This window comes from Heterodontus francisci, chromosome 2, assembly GCF_036365525.1.
Source record: "Heterodontus francisci isolate sHetFra1 chromosome 2, sHetFra1.hap1, whole genome shotgun sequence".
Lineage (NCBI taxonomy): Eukaryota > Metazoa > Chordata > Chondrichthyes > Heterodontiformes > Heterodontidae > Heterodontus > Heterodontus francisci.
In genome coordinates, this window is record NC_090372.1 from 69,792,969 (window position 1) to 69,813,152 (window position 20,184).

General features: G+C 41.0%; 1 protein-coding gene across 4 annotated transcripts in view; it reads right to left on the minus strand.

Moving 5' to 3' along the window:
- The window catches only part of dnah5 (dynein, axonemal, heavy chain 5), a 610,401-nt gene that overhangs the window by 333,275 nt on the left and 256,942 nt on the right, over positions 1-20,184 (minus strand). For 3 of the 4 annotated variants that reach the window (XM_068058833.1, XM_068058824.1, XM_068058853.1), the window contains 9 exons: positions 12,977-13,178; positions 11,490-11,725; positions 10,607-10,825; positions 10,194-10,256; positions 6,955-7,193; positions 3,339-3,579; positions 1,814-2,013; positions 1,406-1,559; positions 239-402 (listed from right to left, as the gene is read on the minus strand). In XM_068058833.1, the coding sequence (XP_067914934.1) occupies positions 239-402; positions 1,406-1,559; positions 1,814-2,013; positions 3,339-3,579; positions 6,955-7,193; positions 10,194-10,256; positions 10,607-10,825; positions 11,490-11,725; positions 12,977-13,178 (1,718 nt within the window). The remainder of the gene's footprint in view (positions 1-238; positions 403-1,405; positions 1,560-1,813; positions 2,014-3,338; positions 3,580-6,954; positions 7,194-10,193; positions 10,257-10,606; positions 10,826-11,489; positions 11,726-12,976; positions 13,179-20,184) is intronic. The other variant, XM_068058843.1, reaches the window with a different exon arrangement.

Sequence of the window (20,184 nt, forward strand, 5' to 3'; positions counted from 1 at the left end):
CAAAATTTAAAGAAAACAATTTTACAGGTAATATAGCAAAAAAACTAAACTGTAGACTCAAAAAATTAAACTACAATCTCGAGATTGCCAACAATATATGAACTAAACTAAGTCTTCTGCACATTTCAAAGAACTGAGCCAGATTTCAACATTCAAAATCTGGCCTGAATCAGTTTGACTGACACAGACTTGCCAAAGTCAGTTTAGATAATGGCAGCTCATTGGGTTGACGTCTTACCCAGTCAAAGACTTCTGACAGATTTCCAGCTGTTCCAGTAAATGTGGTAAAAGCTGTCCCATGGTTTCATCGCCCACACAGCACTGCACTACATTTGGGGTCTCACGAGCCCGAGTCATGATCTTCACCCAAGATTTGTCAATATTAGAAAAACGCTTGGCTTCCTATAGTCAAAGTAGAATGACAAAGGAAAAATCAATTGCAAAATAAAGATTTAATAATTCAGCCACTTCCACATTCCTACACAATATTCTCACTGTCACAGGTCAACCATCCAATGTTCCTTGATATCCTTCTCCTGTTCCTGATATACATAAACTTTGCAACTATCCTTTATATTTTGCACTATATTTCCTTCATCTTCCCTCTTTGTAACTCTGAAGTTGCTTAGTCTTCCTCTGCTTGACTTTATAGTTCTTCAAATCCTGTTTCTTCAGTGTAGTTTTCAGTGTAATTTATACATATTTTATTTTTATGCGTCATTGGTCAGCATGGAAATTGAAGTGGGGCAGGCCCGGTGCGTCCGTCTGGAACATCTATAAAAGACTCCCACACATTTAGCAGCGGGACCAACATCTGCATAGATTGGTTGCAAGCTGTGCTACTGCTATATTGGCATGCTTTACAATGTTTTATGCCCAAAAAATAGGGGCATACCAATTTCTATCCCAATATGTTGGCAGCCAATATTCTGTACTGGTAGCACAATAATAGTATAGATCTGCTGCACTGTCCAAGAGTACTAGTTCAAGATTTTGTCCCATCCATATTCATTTCTCACCAAGCAGAAGGCAAACAGAATGGGAAACAGAAGGCAGATCTCAGCCACATGTAAATAATAAATGCTACTATAAACTGAATACCTCCACGAGGCAGTGTTACATACTTCAGAACACTAGGTGGAGTACTATGTTATAGAAATTTGCACAAAAATAGAAGAGCTTCTTTTACAATATTACAGGACCTACATTCTTTAGAGATCTAATTAATAATTTAGTTTTGCTCAATACATATCTTTATTGCCATAGGCTAATTTATATGTCATGACGTTTGTCAGCTTTCAAAGGTGTACTTTTATCTCAACAAGAGAAAGCCTGGGAATTGGTTCCAACCGAGGGAACCTGATTGATTTTATTCAAGCAAAACTCCACCCGACCACTTCCATACCTTTGGGAGTTGCTTAGCAATGTCACCACCTACAAATACTGCCTCCAAATAAATCCATAGGTTCTGTACAGTCATCCAGTTCTCAATAATATCAGTCGTGTTAGACAGATTATGGACCCATTTCTGAATCTGTGCTTTGAAAGGAGTATTGTACCTGCCATAAAACAAAGCACAACATAATCAAATGGAATTCACCCAAAAGGAACTATATTTGTACAATTCCATTGCTACACCCTCTGTTTTATCAACAATATTTTAAAATATGTGCAGTTAATGAGAAAGATTAACCAACATTTTGTAATGGTTTCAAAACAAGATCTAAAATCAAGCCATGAAAATCTGCTTTAATAATGGGCTGTCAACTAATGTGAGACAAAATTATGAATAAGATATCTGTGCACTGCTAACCTGTTACTCATCAGTGAGCCCAAGACCATCAAACTGTCCTCCATACTGGCAATGATTTCTGATGTACTGTCTCCCCTCAGCAGAAGCTCGCCACGTGTTTTGAAACTGGCAAAAGTGAATGTTTTACTATCCCATTCTGCTATAACCTGCTTCAATTTCTGCTCAATGTCTTTTTCTTTCACTGCACTAATGCAAATATCCTGCAACAAACAAACAAAACAGACAGCTCCTGTCATGATGTTTCAACTGGAAGATCTTGTTTGTACGCAAGGAATTTTAAGTATAGACAATATACAAATCATTGAAATAAGCATTATGAAATCAAAACTGCTTATTTAAATATGCATGATTACATTTTCTGGGTGTATTTTCAATTTTAACAATTTACGTTTAAAACGAATGGTAATTAAATGGAGATGTGGCATTACATATGTTGGTAATGATAACCGACTATTTTGCACCTTACCAGTGACTTAAAAAGTTTTATGAGTTTATCACATATACTTTCATGCTAGAATTCTGGTCTCTCCAGACCACAAAACATCTGCGGCTGATGAAGAAATGATTCACATATTCTCAGGACTTCACTGATGCTACTGTAAATCAGGATAAGTGTGCATACAACAGCATCTGGGAAATGTCCTTCCAAACATCTCCCTGCAGAGAGATGAATGGCTTCCATTTGCCCACAGCAACACAGTGGATAGTAGGCAATTCTGCAGGGGCAGAAGTGAAGCCTGTATTTGCCCTACATCCATTCACCAGCCATAACATAGGGCAATGAACATCCCACCTGCATATTAACTTTTTTTTAAAAGGTTTATTTACACAAAGCAGCAGTGAAATTATTACTTGAGCCCAAGTAGTAAAATAAATCAGAAACATCTGATTTAATTCCTAACAGTCATATTTTTATGGATCTGGTATTTCCATGTCAATGAAACCTTTCAGCCGGACATTGGTCAAACTCAGTTATTCATGAACACAAGAGGGTTAGGAGTGCATTATGGGAAATCTAATGTTTAGGTTTTCCTGGGTGATAGCACAATCCAACTTTCAGAATGTGCTGCTTTTAGATCTTTGATTAAATGGTGGCAGATATTCATCTTTTTTTAAAACAGGTAAATACTTAATTATTCATATTTCTTCTGTTTTAGTTAATTTTAGATTGCCAATGAAGTTTCCTGAATGTTGATTCTATCTTTTGTAAGAACCTGATGACTTCATGAAAAGAAGATCCTATCAAGATAAGTAAGAAAGTTTAAGGATATAGAATGAGATTCCAATGCACCCTTTTTTAAAAACTGTAGAAGTATAATGACAGGAAGTGTGTATACCAATCTCTTGAAAGGTATCTCCAACAGAAGATTTCAAAAGTGTCCAAATTTGGGTGAAATGCCAGTGATGTTTATTGCTGCAGCAGGCAACATATTATAGTATCCAACAGCAAAATTAGATATTCATAACATTCTTTTAAGACTATGCATCTTACAAAACATTCCACTATTAAACATGCAACAAATACCTCAATTTCCTCTTTGTATTTCAGTATTGAGGCTTCCATAATATTTCTCAGCTTGAAAGTTTCACTTTCCACAGCAAAGTTGTGCCCTGTGGTTTCTGCAATGCGCTTCCAATGCCGTAACATCATAGCTTTGTTTGACATGTGCTCCAGGAGTGGGCAACACTCATTGAAATCATCAATGGTTTTCTTCAGATCCAGGAATGCTTTCCATTCTTTCAAAGCACGGGGAAGCTTGCGACATCTGAAGTACACGAAAAATAGTTGAAATACAAATAGTAAGGTCAGTAACGCTCAGAAATATGCCATCACCCATATATATATTCTCTTTTTTTTTCTTTTGATGATCAAGACAAGGGATGTTAGTGTTGGAAGAGGGAACATTTATGTTTTGTGTTGAGTGCTATTAAAGTACTTTGTAGTCAAGTTTAGCTGTAGAATAAAAGGGACAAAGTTTACAGATTCCCATGACCATTGAGGACACCTTGGCTGGTGCTTCCTGAAGGGCGCCTCCAGATCTGTCCAGCCACTGGAAGTGCATGCTGATGGCTTATTCAATCACACATCTGGAGATTAGATTAGATTGGAGATACAGCACTGAAACAGGCCCTTCGGCCCACCGAGTCTGTGCCGAACATCAACCACCCATTTATACTAATCCTACACTAATCCCATATTCCTACCAAACATCCCCACCTGTCCCTATATTTCCCTGCCACCTACCTATACTAGTGACAATTTATAACGGCCAATTTACCTATCAACCTGCAAGTCTTTTGGCTTGTGGGAGGAAACCGGAGTACCCGGAGAAAACCCACGCAGACACAGGGAGAACTTGCAAACTCCACACAGGCAGTACCCGGAATCGAACCCGGGTCCCTGGAGCTGTGAGGCTGCGGTGCTAACCACTGCGCCACTGTGCCACAGTGCCAATGAGATGATATTGCATTCATTGTAACGCTGTTGGGCTTCATTGGTTGGGTTTCTGACAAGTGTCAGAAAGTTTTAAGGGGATATCTGTTGTCTCCTAGCAGCCACCCCTTCCCTTAAGTCTACTTCCATGTCTGAGGATGTCAGGGAGCATGGACTGCTGTAGGATAAAGTCATCATGGCAGCTCCCTGGAGTCTTCTATGAGCACATTTCAGAAATTTGGGTTTCCACCTGCATGATTTTTCAACAGAACATCATTGTGTGCATTCTCCCCAAATACAGAGATGCAAAGCATCACGCTGTGAACCCAAATTTGTAAAATTACCTTAAAGTTTGCTCTTAACTATTACAGGAGCCTTACAGGAGTTATATTGTAAAATAAGCTAAAGAATATTCTAACTGAAATTATAGGCTGAATTCTGTGGGCCCCCCAAGACGGATTCAGAGGCGGTGGGACCCAAAGAAATGCGACAGGAGACAGGGGGTGGAGTGCCCAGTGCTTCCCCATTGTAATGCAATTTTGTTTAGTTTTTAGTTTTAGTTTTAGTGTTGGGGGCGGGATAGGCTGAAAATGGCCTTCCTGTCCAGAGGCCAATTGAGGCCCTTAAGTAGATTATTACCGGCCACTTAAGGTCCTCGTCCTGCCACTGCTGGTATTTAACCAGCGGCCGGAGGGGGTGGGGGGGGCCTCCAGTAAAATGAGGAAACCTCCCTGTGAGCTTGGGGTGAGGGGCCCTCCTCCATGGGCAATCTGTGACCCACAGAGAGCCCCTACCAGGAAAACCTGCAAGTCCCTAAACTACCCTCCCTCTGCACTAAATGCCCACCCCCCCCCCTTTCCAGGGCCTGCCAGGTTGGCCCCGGTGACCCCACCTCACTTACTTGGGGTCCGGGTCTCCAGCGCTGGGCCTGGGTTCAAGGCCTCTGCAGTACTGACAGTGGCCACTGCTCCCAGTGACGCTGCCAATACTGCTCAGCTGCCAGTTCTCTGATTGGCCAGTGGCTCTTGGAGGCAGGACCCCATCTTTAAAGGGACGGGGATCCCAGTGCTGGGCTGTTAATTGGCCTGATGCTGTAGACTTGTGCCGGGGGGTGGGGGGGGGAGTGAATCTCCAGTTGCCCGAGGCGGGGTTCCCCTGCCTTTTCAGCCTGGCGCTGGGAGCCCCGTGGGCATAAAATTCAGGCTATGAATTGGAATGATTATCCTTGCATGTTTCAGAAGAAAGTCATTTTATTTTGTTTTAAAATATATTGCAAGATAAGTTATTGAGACAATGCCACAGCACTGAATATGACAAATATTGGCCTGATTGATGAGAATGACTATGGCAGTAATTTTACTTGTTGGGCAATGGGGAGTTTATATTTCTTGCAGTAGCAACAGCCTGAAAAACATTTGCCATCAAAAAGAAAAAAAAACTAACAGCATAGGGATAATGGAACTAAATTTTAAAAACATAGGATTTCTGAGGTCTTGCTTTAATAAATAGATTCTTTGAGTTCCTCAGTATATAACCAGTAACGCATCCCTCATCCAGCTCTGTAGTTCTCATCAACTAGAAACGGAAACACAGATGCAGCCAGCTAGACCCATTGTTCAGCTATATTGTTAGACTCATAGGAGCCTTATCCTCCTTCTAAGCTACAAATTAAAAAAGGAGATTGAACAACCATTTCTGCAGCTCTGTGAATTGCACATTAATTTATCATTATGGTTAGTGCTTTGAGGACAAAATATACCTCTCGCTAAAGTACAATGCTGCCCATTCTAATACGGCTTTATTTTCAAAATAAATTATATCATGTAGATCCTCAAATGATACTCTCATATACTAATGTGACATTTTCATTCACACCAGTCATCTTTATGATCTCTCAGCAATGACAACTTGCATTTTTATATACCTTTTAAAGTAAGCAATGTGCCAGCATACTTCACAGAGGCACAGGGAAAAACGGACACCAAGCCAATAAAAGATTATTAAGAGTGACCAGAGGTTGTTCCAAGAAGAGGGACTTTACAGCAGAAAAAAAGAGACGGTGAAGAAATGTTTTTTGTAGGGAATTCCAGAGAATGGGATCTATGCTGCTGAAGACTGTCAGCAATTGTGAGGCAAAGTGTTGAGTGGATGCATAATAGGATGGAGTTAGTTCAACAGAACACTCAGGAGGGGCTGTACAGCTGAGAAGAGATTACAGAAACAGCAAGGAGTTAGGTAATGAAGGGATTTAATAACGAGTATTTTCAATTTAAGATGCTAAGTAATGTTAAGACACTGGAAATCAGCAAGGAAGGGAATGATCGACAATCATGTCAACACAGGCAGGGCGGAGGATGGCAAGTATTGAGACAGCATTGGAGCAATTGAGTATGGAGGTGACAAAAGCACTTTTAAGGGTGTCAGCAGCAGATCGTCTGAGCTAGCGGTGAACAATATTACAGCGATAGAAATAGACAGTCCATATGTTGGACAGCATATGAGGTTGGAAACAAAAATAAGGTAATTTAGGTTCTGGAAAATTAAAAATTTTAATATTTGTGGCTAAATAAATAACTAGTTTAACAGTAATTTTAAAAGCCCCATATGCACGTACAGAAGCTGCAAATTGAAAGTAACAGTATAATAGAAATTTTCAGGTGACAAAATATGCCAATAATGAGCAGCTGCTCCAAAACTTTATAGTTACCTGGTCTGAAATTCCATAAGCTCATTGTTAATTTTTTCAATGTTGACCTCTGACCACAGAATGTCATAGTAACTGCTGACTGTATTGATCACATTGTTGTACAACCCATATAGCTTCTGGAGTAAAGTCAACTGTTTCTTTATTTCCAGCAGCTGAGGATACTCAGTGACAGACAAGCCAAACAGCTCCTCACCATCTGTGTATGTGATGTACTTACGAAACAGGTTGTCAAATTGATTCTGGTAGCAAAACAAAACAAAATATATATACATCTCTCTGTAAACCACACAGGTATTAAATATTAGTGGACTGATGATGTATACAGTGGGTTGGTATGAAATGATTTTCCTACATGAGTCAGCAATACAAGAAGCTGTAAAGAAAGAACAAAGAACAAAGAAAATTACAGCACAGGAACAGGCCCTTCGGCCCTCCAAGCCTACGCCGATCCAAATCCTCTATCTAAACCTGTCGCCTATTTTCTAAGGGTCTGTATCTCTTTACTTCCTGCCCATTCATGTATCTGTCTAGATACATCTTAAAAGACGCTATCGTGCCCGCGTCTACCACCTCCGCTGGCAAAGCGTTCCACGCACCCACCACCCTCTGCGTAAAGAAATTTCCACGCATATCCCCCCTAAACTTTTCCCCTTTCACTTTGAACTCGTGTCCCCTTGTAATTGAATCCCCCACTCTGGGAAAAAGCTTCTTGCTATCCACTCTGTCTATACCTCTCATGATTTTGTACACCTCAATCAGGTCCCCCCTCAACCTCCGTCTTTCTAATGAAAATAATCCTAATCTACTCAACCTCTCTTCATAGCTAGCGCCCTCCATACCAGGCAACATCCTGGTGAATCTCCTCTGCACCCTCTCCAAAGCATCCACATCCTTTTGGTAATGTGGCGACCAGAACTGCACGCAGTATTCCAAATGTGGCCGAACCAAAGTCCTATACAACTGTAACATGACCTGCCAACTCTTGTACTCAATACCCCGTCCGATGAAGGAAAGCATGCCGTATGCCTTCTTGACCACTCTATTGACCTGCGTTGCCACCTTCAGGGAACAATGGACCTGAACACCCAAATCTCTCTGTACATCAATTTTCCCCAGGACTTTTCCATTTACTGTATAGTTCACTCTTGAATTGGATCTTCCAAAATGCATCACCTCGCATTTGCCCTGATTGAACTCCATCTGCCATTTCTCTGCCCAACTCTCCAGTCTATCTATATTCTGCTGTATTCTCTGACAGTCCCCTTCAGTATCTGCTACTCCACCAATCTTAGTGTCGTCTGCAAACTTGCTAATCAGACCACCTATACTTTCCTCCAAATCATTTATGTATATCACAAACAACAGTGGTCCCAGCACGGATCCCTGTGGAACACCACTGGTCACACGGCTCCATTTTGAGAAACTCCCTTCCACTGCTACTCTCTGTCTCCTGTTGCCCAGCCAGTTCTTTATCCATCTAGCTAGTACACCTTGGACCCCATGCGCCTTCACTTTCTCCATCAGCCTACCATGGGGAACCTTATCAAACGCCTTACTGAAGTCCATGTATATGACATCTACAGCCCTTCCCTCATCAATCAACTTTGTCACTTCCTCAAAGAATTCTATTAAGTTGGTAAGACATGACCTTCCCTGCACAAAACCATGTTGCCTATCACTGATAAGCCCATTTTCTTCCAGATGGGAATAGATCCTATCCCTCAGTATCTTCTCCAGCAGCTTCCCTACCACTGACGTCAGCCTCACTGGTCTATAATTACCTGGATTATCCCTGCTACCTAAGCAAAGACCTTTGTCGCAAAATATCGTTGCGCCTGTATTTTCAGCACTACGTGTACAAAAATGGTGCCTGCGCTGCATGCACACTTTTAGTGCAGACTGCACCGGATGCAGGGAGCATACATTGGAGGTATGCAGAGTAGGGAGATTGTGATATCATTCAGGAGTGTAAAGCTGATTTGAGACCAGTGGTGCCATTTTCAAGCTCAATGCTCCAGCTAACACTCTCTCCTAAATTCGCAAAGCTGAATATGTATTCAGCAGCAGGAAGGACCTCTACCAGTAATATTTAAAGGGATTACCAACTACTTTCAGATCAGTGGCTCATTGATTTCTACTGGCTGCTGTCGTGTTTGTAGATGTGTTTGGTGGTTTGTACCCTTATTTAAAGTTGCTGAAGTCTACAGGAAGTGGTGTGGCACATGGCGAAGGCCTTGGTTCTGCACAGTCCACTTGGTCCCAGACATGAATGCAATAGTTTCTATCCCCCTTTGCCTGCAGCATGACAGTGAGTATGAACAGAGGTGCCACAAAGGAGGATACGCTGCTCAAAGAGGAGGAGGAAGAGGGCGAAGGGCTCTCAGCGGGAAGACACATCCACCCAGGGTCTTCAGGGAGCATTTCTCCTACTTCAACCTCAACGAGGAACAGTTTCCACGAGGGTGTTTCAACAAAGATGTCTCCGCTTTCCTCAGAGGTGCTCACTGAAATCTGCCATCCGGCACAGCAGATCTGCAGCTTCACAGCAGAGTGAGGACAGAAAGCCAGTGACTGTGAAGGTGATTGTGGCCATGAATTTATTTGCGTAGGATCATTTCCAGTCTGGAGCAGGCGACATTTCTAACATCTTCCAGTTCACTGTCCACTGTTGCATGTGGATGGTCACTGAGGCTCTGAATGCAAAGAGAGAAGTAGATGTAGCAAGCATGCAGCTTGTCAGTTTAGCAGGCTTCCCCATGGTGCAGGGTGCCCAACTGCACATAAATCACTTTGCAGGCTGGTTTTAAGTAGTGCAGGCTAGCTTTAAGTGCTTAACAGCACGTTCAGCACTGGTTGTGCAATACTATCATGGTAATGAGCAGGCAGCACCAAGTCTGCATTCTGGCTGCATAGGAAGGAACCAGCACAGGTTAATCATGCATTGTGATCCCCATGCCTGTTTTGAGAGGGCAATCCACTTTTGCCCCTATGTTTCTCCAGAAGGAGGGAAGGAAAATTTGTAAAATGTGATGCTCCCTAGCACAGATTATCACTCTGTTATTCTATGAGCTCAACTGTAAGCATAATAATTACAGGGCTGGTCAAGCAACCTAGAGATTTATGAGTTCAAAACACACCATAGTGATTTATGAAATTTAATTCAATAAAATTTAGGAATCTCTGGGTTACACTTAGAAAAATGTTCATAAAAACTGTGTCCATAACAAGTGGGCATATACCTGAAAAATTATGAGTCTATCACTGGCATCCTGTGGTGCCAAGCCTATAACCATTGGTCCTTCCTACAGTAAAGTAAATAAAAACAGTTACTAATGATCCAATTTTTCATTGTAGAACAGTTAAGTATTTACAAAATGCTATAATAGTTAGGGTCTCAAAATGCTAATCAATAAGAAATGATTATTTTATAACATTTGTACGTTTACAGCTGTTGCCATAGAACTATTTTTTAAATATATCACTCCATATTTCTGACAGTTTAAAAACCATAATATAGTTTAACAGTTAATGGTTTTTAAAGTAGATTACTTGGAAAATGAAACTAAAATGAATTTTAAATAAAGAATATAGATATTTCAGTCAGCAAAATATGAATGTTGATTCAGTCATACTAATTTTTGTTTCGGTCTACCTTTTCATAATCCACATAAAACTCATTACAGTCGTCGATGAATGTCTGCACATTGCTGATCAGCTCTCCTCTGAAATTTGGCTGCAAGGCAACTAGTTCATTCTGAATTTCACTTGCACGCACCAGCAGTTTTTCCCAAGTGTAACGCAGAGTGTCCACCTTCTCTATCTCTTCCTTGGCCACAAGCAATTCATATTTGTTTAACATCGCGTAGGATTCCTATTAAAATGGCAAAAGCAATTTAATATAATCGCTGTAGTTAGCCATAGGACAGGAAGAAACTGAAAATAGAAATACATTAAGAACTACACTGGCTAAAATTGAATGAGAAAGCTCATTAATACTTTCCATACTCCACAGAGAGCTGCAGTACCAACAACATTCAGCAATGGTGTGAGCGGAGAACAATGGTCACACTGCTCACATGCATCAGGTCAGTTTCTTCAAAATGAAAAAGAATTAACTTAACAGATAATATTCAAATGGTAAAAAATCAAAAAGGCAGCCTGCTGCCGTGCAAGGTTTAAACAAAACTTTGCAAAAATGGGGGATTAAAACATGCTTTTCTCAAGCCACAGAAGCAAGCAAAAAGCTTCCTCTTGTAATTTCTTACATTTCCACCCAAGACCATCCAGAAGCAGCAGCATTATATTGGTATTGTTGCACCAAAAGTTGCAGCATGGCACTGGTTTCAATATAAAGTTGCCTAATGGGGGGAAAAATCATTGCTTTTACACATTTACAGGTTTCAGCTGACATTAATAAAAATTCTTCCAGTGTGTTACATAGTCCTCAACACTTATTATCCTCTAGTAACATCTTTATATACTGTTTTTCTCAGATGAAGGAAACCAAACAGTTCCAAACTAAAGCAAAGGTTTACCTCAATGGGTCCCACTTGGAAGTCAATGGGAATTTGCTGTTCTCTTATTTCTTTGAGTGCCGCCATGGCTATTCTAATATCATCCAAGTCCTTGACAGGTCGATTCAGTTTTTTGCTGGCTTCCTCTATGAATGTAAAAATGTTCTCCATCTCAGTCCGATACTTTTTATTGCAGTGTCGGCCCAAATCAGTCATCCAGGCTTTGGTTTCTGAAGTTAATGCCATTTTGAGATCAGCTGAAAAATGCAACAACTTTGTAATGTACTACTCTATTGGCCTCAGATGAATAGGAAAAACTCATTAATCAATTAAACGCGTGTGCCTTCCTTTATTCGTGGCTGTTAATTCAGACTTGGATTGAGATTTTCTTTCACAGAAACTGAAATTTGCATCAAAGTCTGAATTGGAATCCTGCAAAAATCAAATCAAAATGACAATTGTTCAGGCCTATACTCCTTGGCTCAGATCAGTTTGTTCTCTGATGTCGTGACTGAAGTACTGAGAAAGGAATGGAAATTAAAATGGGATTGTTTCTGTAAAGAATAGATGATCAAAAATACCAGATTTATACCCAGGCAGTAGATTGAATATCTACCCCCATATCTTCATAACTGACCTTCCTCCCTAAGACATAATTGTTATCATTCACAGAAATTGTATTTGTGAGCCTTATCCACTAATTGCACAAATAGGTATTGTCTATATTGAAATCGGCTTCACCATTTTATTTTGCTTGTACAGATTCCTATGCAATGTGTGATCAGCAACCCGAATCCTCTCGCACAGGCCGCACACAAGTTAGCTTCTTTAAGTTACCATGCATGTCTGACTGCGCAAAGTAAGCCCACGCACTTAAACAAATTGCCTGCATGCTACAAAAAATAGAAGGTACATAGATGCTGTGTAAATTTTTACAAAAGGAACTTATAACTACTAAGGACAAGAAAAATCAGTTTACTGTATTTTCCATATGTATCTTTTAACAGAAATGAAGACAGTTTTTCCTTTTTATTATGTAGTTACCAGGGTTCACAATATAAATATGATTTCTGCAAGCCATACCTGGAATATTCCTTAAGGAAAATATAGAGGGAAGGTTTATTTGCAAAAGTCCTCACTCACAGTGTACTGAAAAAATTGCCATAAAAACATCAAAATGCTTACCCCAACATTGATCTAATAACTTGAGTCTCCCTGCCATTGAAAAATGTGGGTGAAATTTCAAATGGCAAAGAACTTTGAGCAACCCAAAGAAGCTCCATTGATTAAAAAATTTGCTAAGTAGAGTATCTCAGAAATGGGTCACTTAAAAATGTAAATCCCCAGTAACTGACCACATACGAAGAACGTACTCCATCTCAGATTTATCATGAGAATCAATTCAAAGAACAATACAAATTCATAGGCTTTTTCATTTAAAAAAAACTGTGATGTTTGCTGCAATTAAATGAATTACTATTAAACTGTAATGCTTTTAATTACTTTACCAGTGTAAAGTGCCAGTGCTCCAACACAAATGTATTCCAGCTCAGAATTGATCTTTGATTCCAAATCCCGATAGTAAAGAATCTGTGACTCAAACTCAGATAGCAGTGGGCTCCCTTTCATAAAGTCTTGAATGGTCTCTTCCCTCTCTCTCTGCCAGATGTGGTGGTAACATTTGAACTGTTCCAGAGCAGTCAGAACCTCCTTAAGAAAAGGTAAGAAATATGGTTAGCAAACAAGGACTGAGGAAATACTGCTACTATGTTTGCAAGATACTTGTTGTATCATAAGTTCATAGAAAGGTATAAAGACCACTCAGCTTGTTCAGGTGAATGGTGTAGATCTCACGACACTATTCGAAGAAGAGCTGGCGAGTTCTTCTCATGTCCTAGCCAATGTTTATCTCTCAATCAACAGAAGTTTAATTGGTTATTCATCACAGCTGGTTGTGGGAGCTTGCTGGGTACAAATTGGAGCCATTGCTCACCTAACAACTGTGACTGCAGTTCAAAATAATTAATTGGCTGTGAAATGCGTTGGGATATCCTGAAGAAAAGCACTACGTAAATATGTTCTTTATTCTTCTCTTTACATGGGTAAACTCAGTAGCTCACTTTATTAAAACATATAGAGCTAATGGAATATAATGTGGAAAAATGTGAAGTTATCTGTGCATGGACCCCAGTCTATATCAATGATTTGGATTTGGGGACCAAATGTAATATTTCCAAGTTTGCTGATGACACAAAACTAGGCGGGAATGTGTGTTGTGAGAAGGATGCAAAAGGCTTCAAGGGGATTTAGACAGGCTAAGTGAGTGGGCAAGAATATGGCAGATGGAATATAGTGTAGAAAAATGTGAAGATTTCCACTTTGGTAGGAAAAACAGAAATGCAGAGTATTTCTTAAATGGTAAGAGATTGGGAAGTGTCGATGCCCAAAGGGACCAGGGTGTCCTTGTTCATGAGTCACTGAAAGCTAACATGCAGGTGAAGCAAGCAATTAGGAAGGCAAATGCTATGTTGGCCTTTATTGCAAGAGAATTTGAGTACAGGAGTGAAGAAGTCTTACTCCAATTGTATAGAGCCTTCGTGAGACTGCACCTGGAGTATTGTGTACAGTTTTGGTCTCCTTACCAAAGGAAGGAGATAGAGGGAGTGCAACAAAGGTTCACCAGACTGATCGCTGGGATGGTGGGATGGTCATATGAGGAGAGATTGAGGAGACCGGGCCTATATCCTCTAGAGATTAGAAAAATGAGCAGTGATCTCATTGACGCATACAAAATTCTTACAGGGCTTGACAGAGTAGATGCAGGAAGGATGTTTTCCCTGACTGGGTGGTCTAGAACCAGGGGACACAGTCACAGAACAAGAGGTAGGCCTTTTAGGACTGAGATGAGGAGGAATTTCTTCATTCAAGAGAGGTGAATCTTTGGAATTCTCCACCCTAGAGGGTGGTGGAGTCTCAGTCATTGAGTATATTCAAGATCAATAGATTTCTAGATATTAAAGATATCAAGTGATATGGGGATAGTGTGAGAAAATGGCATTGAGGTAGAATATCAGCAATGATGTAGTTGAATGGCAAAGCAGGCTCGAGGGGCCAAATGGCCGACTCCTGCTCCTATTTCCTAAATATATCCTGATCAGAAGTACCTATTATTCTTCAACCATTTCATGCCATTGCAATGGTTTAAAATATCAAATTATTAAGTAATGTATCAGTTCATCACCCTAGCTGCTGCCAAAAATTTGTTTAGGTTTGAAAAATTGAGTATCAATTGCTTGTTATAACTGAAATTTTGGAAACATTTTGTAAGCATAAAGGTAACAGAGGGCTGAAATTTATATTCCTGCCGCCGATTTTGGCAAAGACAATTGCGGCCTGCCACAACATTAAGAGCGGTGGCTCATTTGAATAGCTGGGGCAGACCGTTCCCCACGATGATGTAAAGGGGGGGGGGTGGGCGGGCTTTCCGTTCCCGGCAATGTTGTCAGTTGCCTGTGCACAGGTGTGATGCCATTTTAAAAGGGCTTCGAGCCCTACCATTCAATTTAAATATTTAAAGGAACATTTAATAAACAAATTAGATACATTTTCCCTCTTCCACCCCCACAATAACAATTAATTTAATTACTTGCCCTCTCCCCCCCAAAATACATACCTTGTCCCCTTGACCTTCCCCCCCCCAAAGTACATAAACTTTAAACTTCAACTCTTCCCACCATCCCCTACACCAATTATATTACTTTGATCCCACTCCCCCACCCCCCGCACTGAGAAAGTTACCTCCTCCCCCCTCCTCACCAATGCTCCACCTCGGTTCCCCAGATGGGGATCCGAAGGCACGGGAGTGCCAGCCAGTGGCACAAAGATCGCACCGGGACAGACAGCGGGGGCGTAAGGGTAATTAATTAATTATGCTTAATTAATTTAAATATTTAAATGGGACTCCTGTCGCCGAGCAGTGGGGGGCTGCCACGAGGCCTCGCCGCCACCAACAATATAACACTGGGCCCTCACGGCGTCAGGATGCATGGCGGCTCTCTCCCGGAGGCATTTTCGGCCCACCCCGCCACAAACCCTGACATTGGGGGGGTCTGTAAAATTCAGCCCAGGAACAACAACATCTTGCATTTATATAGAGCCTTTTTTTTTAGAGATACAGCACTGAAACAGGCCCTTCGGCCCACCGTGTCTGTGCCGAACATCAACCACCCATTTATACTAATCCTACACTAATCCCATATTCCTACCAAACATCCCCACCTGTCCCTATATTTCCCTACCACCGACCTATACTAGTGACAATTTATAATGGCCAATTTACCTATCAACCTGCAAGTCTTTTGGCTTGTGGGAGGAAACCGGAGCACCCGGAGAAAACCCACGCAGACACAGGGAGAACTTGCAAACTCCACACAGGCAGTAATGTAATATAATGACCTAAGATGCTTCACGGGAGCATTATATAGCAAAATTTGACAGTGAGCCACATAAGGAGATATTAGGTCAGATTACCAAAAGCTTGGTCAAAGAAGTTGATTTTAAAGAGCATCTTAAAGGAGAAAAGAGAGGTAGAGAGGCAGAGAGGTTTAGGGAGGGAGTTCCAGGATTTAGGGTCTCGGCAGCTGAAGGCATGGTCAGCAATGGTGATGCAAATAAAATCAGGGATGTTCAAGAGGCCAGAATTGGAGGAGCGCAAATATCTCAGAAGGTCATGGGGCTGCAGGAGATTAGAGATAGGGTGGGGATTTGAATTTTAAAGTCGAGGTGTTGCTTAACCGGGAGCCAATATAGGTCAGCAAGCACAGCGGTGATGGGTGAACAGGACTTGGTTCAAATTAAGATGCGGGCATTAGAGTTTTGGGTGCCCTCAAGTTTACAATGGGTAGAATATGGGGGGCCTACCAGGAGTGTGTTGGAATAGACAAGTCTAGAGGTAGCAAAGGAATGAATGAGGGTTTCAGCAGCAGATGAGCTGAGGCAGTGATGGAGTAGGGCGATGTTATGGGGGTGGAAATAGGTGGTCTCAGTGATGGTGCCGCTATGTGTTCGGAAGCTCATTTTGGGGTCAAATATGATACAAAGGTTGCAAACAGTCTAGCTTAGCCTCAGACAGTTGCCATGGAGCGAGACAGAGTCAGTCACTAGAGAATGGAGTTTGTATCAGGGACTGAAGACAATGGCTTCAGTCTTCCCAATATTTAATTGGAGGAAATTTTCACTCATCTAGTATTAGATGTCAGATAAGCAATCTGATAATTTAGATACAGTGGAGGAGTCCAGAGAAGTGGTAGTGGGGTAGCTCTGGGTGTCACCAGTGTACATGTGGAAACAAATGGTGTGTTTTTGGATGATGTTGCCGTGGGGCAGCATGTAGATGAGAAATGGGAGGGGCCAAGTTTAGATCTTTGGTGGACACCAGAGGTAATGGTGCGGAAGCAGGAAGAGAAACCATTGTAGGTGATTCTTTGTCTATGATTAGATAGGTAAGAATGGAACCAGCTGAGAACAGTTCCACCCAGATGGATGATGGTGGCAAGATGCTGGAGGAAGATGGTGCGGTCAACCATGTCAAAAGTTGCAGACAGGTTGAGGAGAACGAAGGGGGAATAGTTTACCTTTGTCACAGTCACATAGGGTGTCACTTGGGACTTTGATAAGAGCCGTTTTGGTGCTATGACAGGGGCTGAAACCTGATTTCAGGGATTCAAACATGGAGTTCTGGGAAAGATGGACTCAGATTTGGAAGGTGACAACATGTTCAAGGGTTTTGGAGAGGAAAGGTAAGTTGTAGATGGGGTGGTAGTTTGCAAGAATGGTGGGGTCAAGGGTTCTTTTTGAGAGGGGTAATGACCATAGATTTGAAGCAGAAAGGGACAGTATCTGAAGAGAGAGAACCGTTGACAATATCAGTTAACATGGCAGCCAGGAAGGGAAGTTGGGTGGTCAGCAGTTTACTGGGAATAGGGGCGAGGGAACAGGAGGTGGGTCTCACGGACAAGATGAGCTTGGAGAGGGCACAAGAGGAGAAGGGAGAGAAACTAGAGAACAATTACAGATTTTTTTCTAGCAATAAAATACAAAAATATTAAATAAAATTTGAAAATTGACTTCAAACATTTCTGAAATTAGTGTTTCACTGGGTTTTAATAACTGAATATCATAACTTAGCAGAATCCATTCATGAGGTCCAGAGAAAAAGAATTGTGCTGCAGAATTTCATTCAAGAAATTTTACAGAGATCATTCACAAAAAGCATATTTGTTCGTCTAAGCACAGTCATTATATGCTTTATTTGCCTGCATTTTAAATTACAATTTTTAATTTTAACAATTTGCCAAAGTATCCAAATTGGGGCTGCCATTGGTGCTTTTCCATTCTTCTGGGAGTCAGATGAAGTGGGTTGAGAGTTAGGTCCACCTTAAATTTAACTGGTCTTCAAATAGAGTAAGATCTAATTTTCAGGTTTTGTGGTGGTGTTGTGTATTGTTGTCGTGTAGATCAAGTGATGTTTAAAGAAGTCTCGGTTCTTTGTAGGGCTAAAGAATAACTCATTTATTATATATAGATATAACTATTTACACTCTCCACAAGCCTGTCTCGCCAGCACACCTCGTGCTACTTCTAGCTTCTTCTCAGCCTAATACCCATGTGACTATTACATCATCATCAATACAGTGGGAGGGGTTTACTCTCACTGTCACAAACATTAACCCTTTCAGGCCCTTATACTACAGTCTTCTAATAGAGTAAAATCTAATTTTCAGGTTTTGAGATGTCTCAATGTTTAAACTTTACATTGATTTATCACGTGATTCAGAAGAGATGAAAAGTAAACTTGATTGCCAATAAGGAAGGCAGGCTACCCTCAAAGTTATAGCCTGTTGTTATGACAGACCAAACACAATAGTAGAAGTGAAGAAGCACAGAGTTTTTATTCAAGCACTCTATATCATCCTGCATCAAATGAGTATGAAAGTACTCTAAAAATGATGATGACAAAATGGCATTCGTAACTCTAATTTGAGCATTCAGTTACTGTGAAATTAATCGTGATGATTTAAAAGACAAACAAGTGAAGTTGGTCATATATTTTATAAATATTTTACTATTGAACTGACATTCAAATAATGGGTTAGATTTTGTGGTCAGCAGTGAAGCAATGGTGCTCTGGCCTTAAATAAGGCTACCCACAAATGTCTAGCAATGTCTGTGGCAGGACTTTCCCTTTCCAGACATCAGTTTGAATCTGGCACCAAGTCAAGGGGATCTCTAGGTGCCAGCAGCTGTGATGGAAGAATACTGCGAGGTGTAGAGGAAGTGAGGGACTTTGGAGTGAATGTCCACAGATCCCTGAAGACATCAGGACAGGTCGATAGGTGGTTAAGAAGGCATATGGAATCCTTTCCTTTATCAGCCGAGGTATAGGATATAAGAGCAGGGAGGTTGTCTGGAACTGAAAAATCATTAGTTAGGCCACAACTTGAGTACTGCGTGCAATTCTGGTTACCTCATTACAGAAAGGATGTAACTGCACTTGCGAGGGTACAGAGGAGAAATAAAAACAAGAAATGCTGGAAATACTCAGCAGGTCTGGCAGCATCTGTGGAGATAGAAGCAGAGTTAACATTTCAGGTCAATGACCCTTCTTCAGAACTGGCTTCTTCACTGATGCTGCCAGACCTGCTGAGTATTTCCAGCATTTCTTGTTTTTTGTTTCAGATTTCCAGCATCCGCAGTATTTTGCTTTTATTTTAGGTTTACAAGAATGTTGCTAGAACTGGAAAAATGCAGCTATGGGGAAAGATTCGATAGGCTGGAGTTGTTCTCCTTGGAACAGAGGAGGCAGAGGGGAGATTTGATTGAGATGTACAAAATTGTGAGAGCCCTGGATAGAGTGGATGGGAAGGGTCTATTTACCTTAGCAGAGAGGACAGTGACTAGGGGGCATAGATTTAACGTGATTGGTAGAAAGATTAGAGGGTAAATGAGGGAAGATTTCTTCACCCAGAGGATGGTAGGGGTCTGGAACTCACTGCCTGTAAGGGTAGTAGAGACAGAAACCCTCAACTCATTTAAAAGTTGTCTGGATATGTACCTCAAGTGCCCTAACCTGCAGGGCTATGGACCAAATGCTGAAAAGTGGGATTAGGCTGGGTGGCTCGTTTCTCGGCCGCGCATACACCATGAGCCAAGTGGCATCTTTCTGTGCCGTAAACTTTCTATGATTTTATGATTCTCTGATGTGATCAAGCAGGGTAAGCAATCAATCACATTGAAGCATTCTCATAGACAGCAAACCAGGAAGTAAAAACCATTGAATCCCATCACTTTTAATTTAGCTTTTATAGATAGCAAAATAAATGATTGGGGCACACACATGGGTTAAAGTGTAAGCTAAAATAAACAAACTTAAAAAAATTATTTTAAAAATGTGGAATTTCATATCATAATGGAGAAATTTGATATTCAACAAATATACAATTACTCTTTCAGGGCCACTGAAGCTGGTTAGCAATAATTATGAACTTAGAGCACCATTAAACACCCAGTTACACCTCAATCAACAGGTGTAACTTTTTCAAGGGTTTTTACAGCGAAACAAAGAGTGTAAGAGTAGAGGCTCTTATCAGTTAAATTATTTCTAAGTGACTGAGTTCTGGAAGGACCTCTACAGCGCTCCCTCAGAAGAAGCATAGAA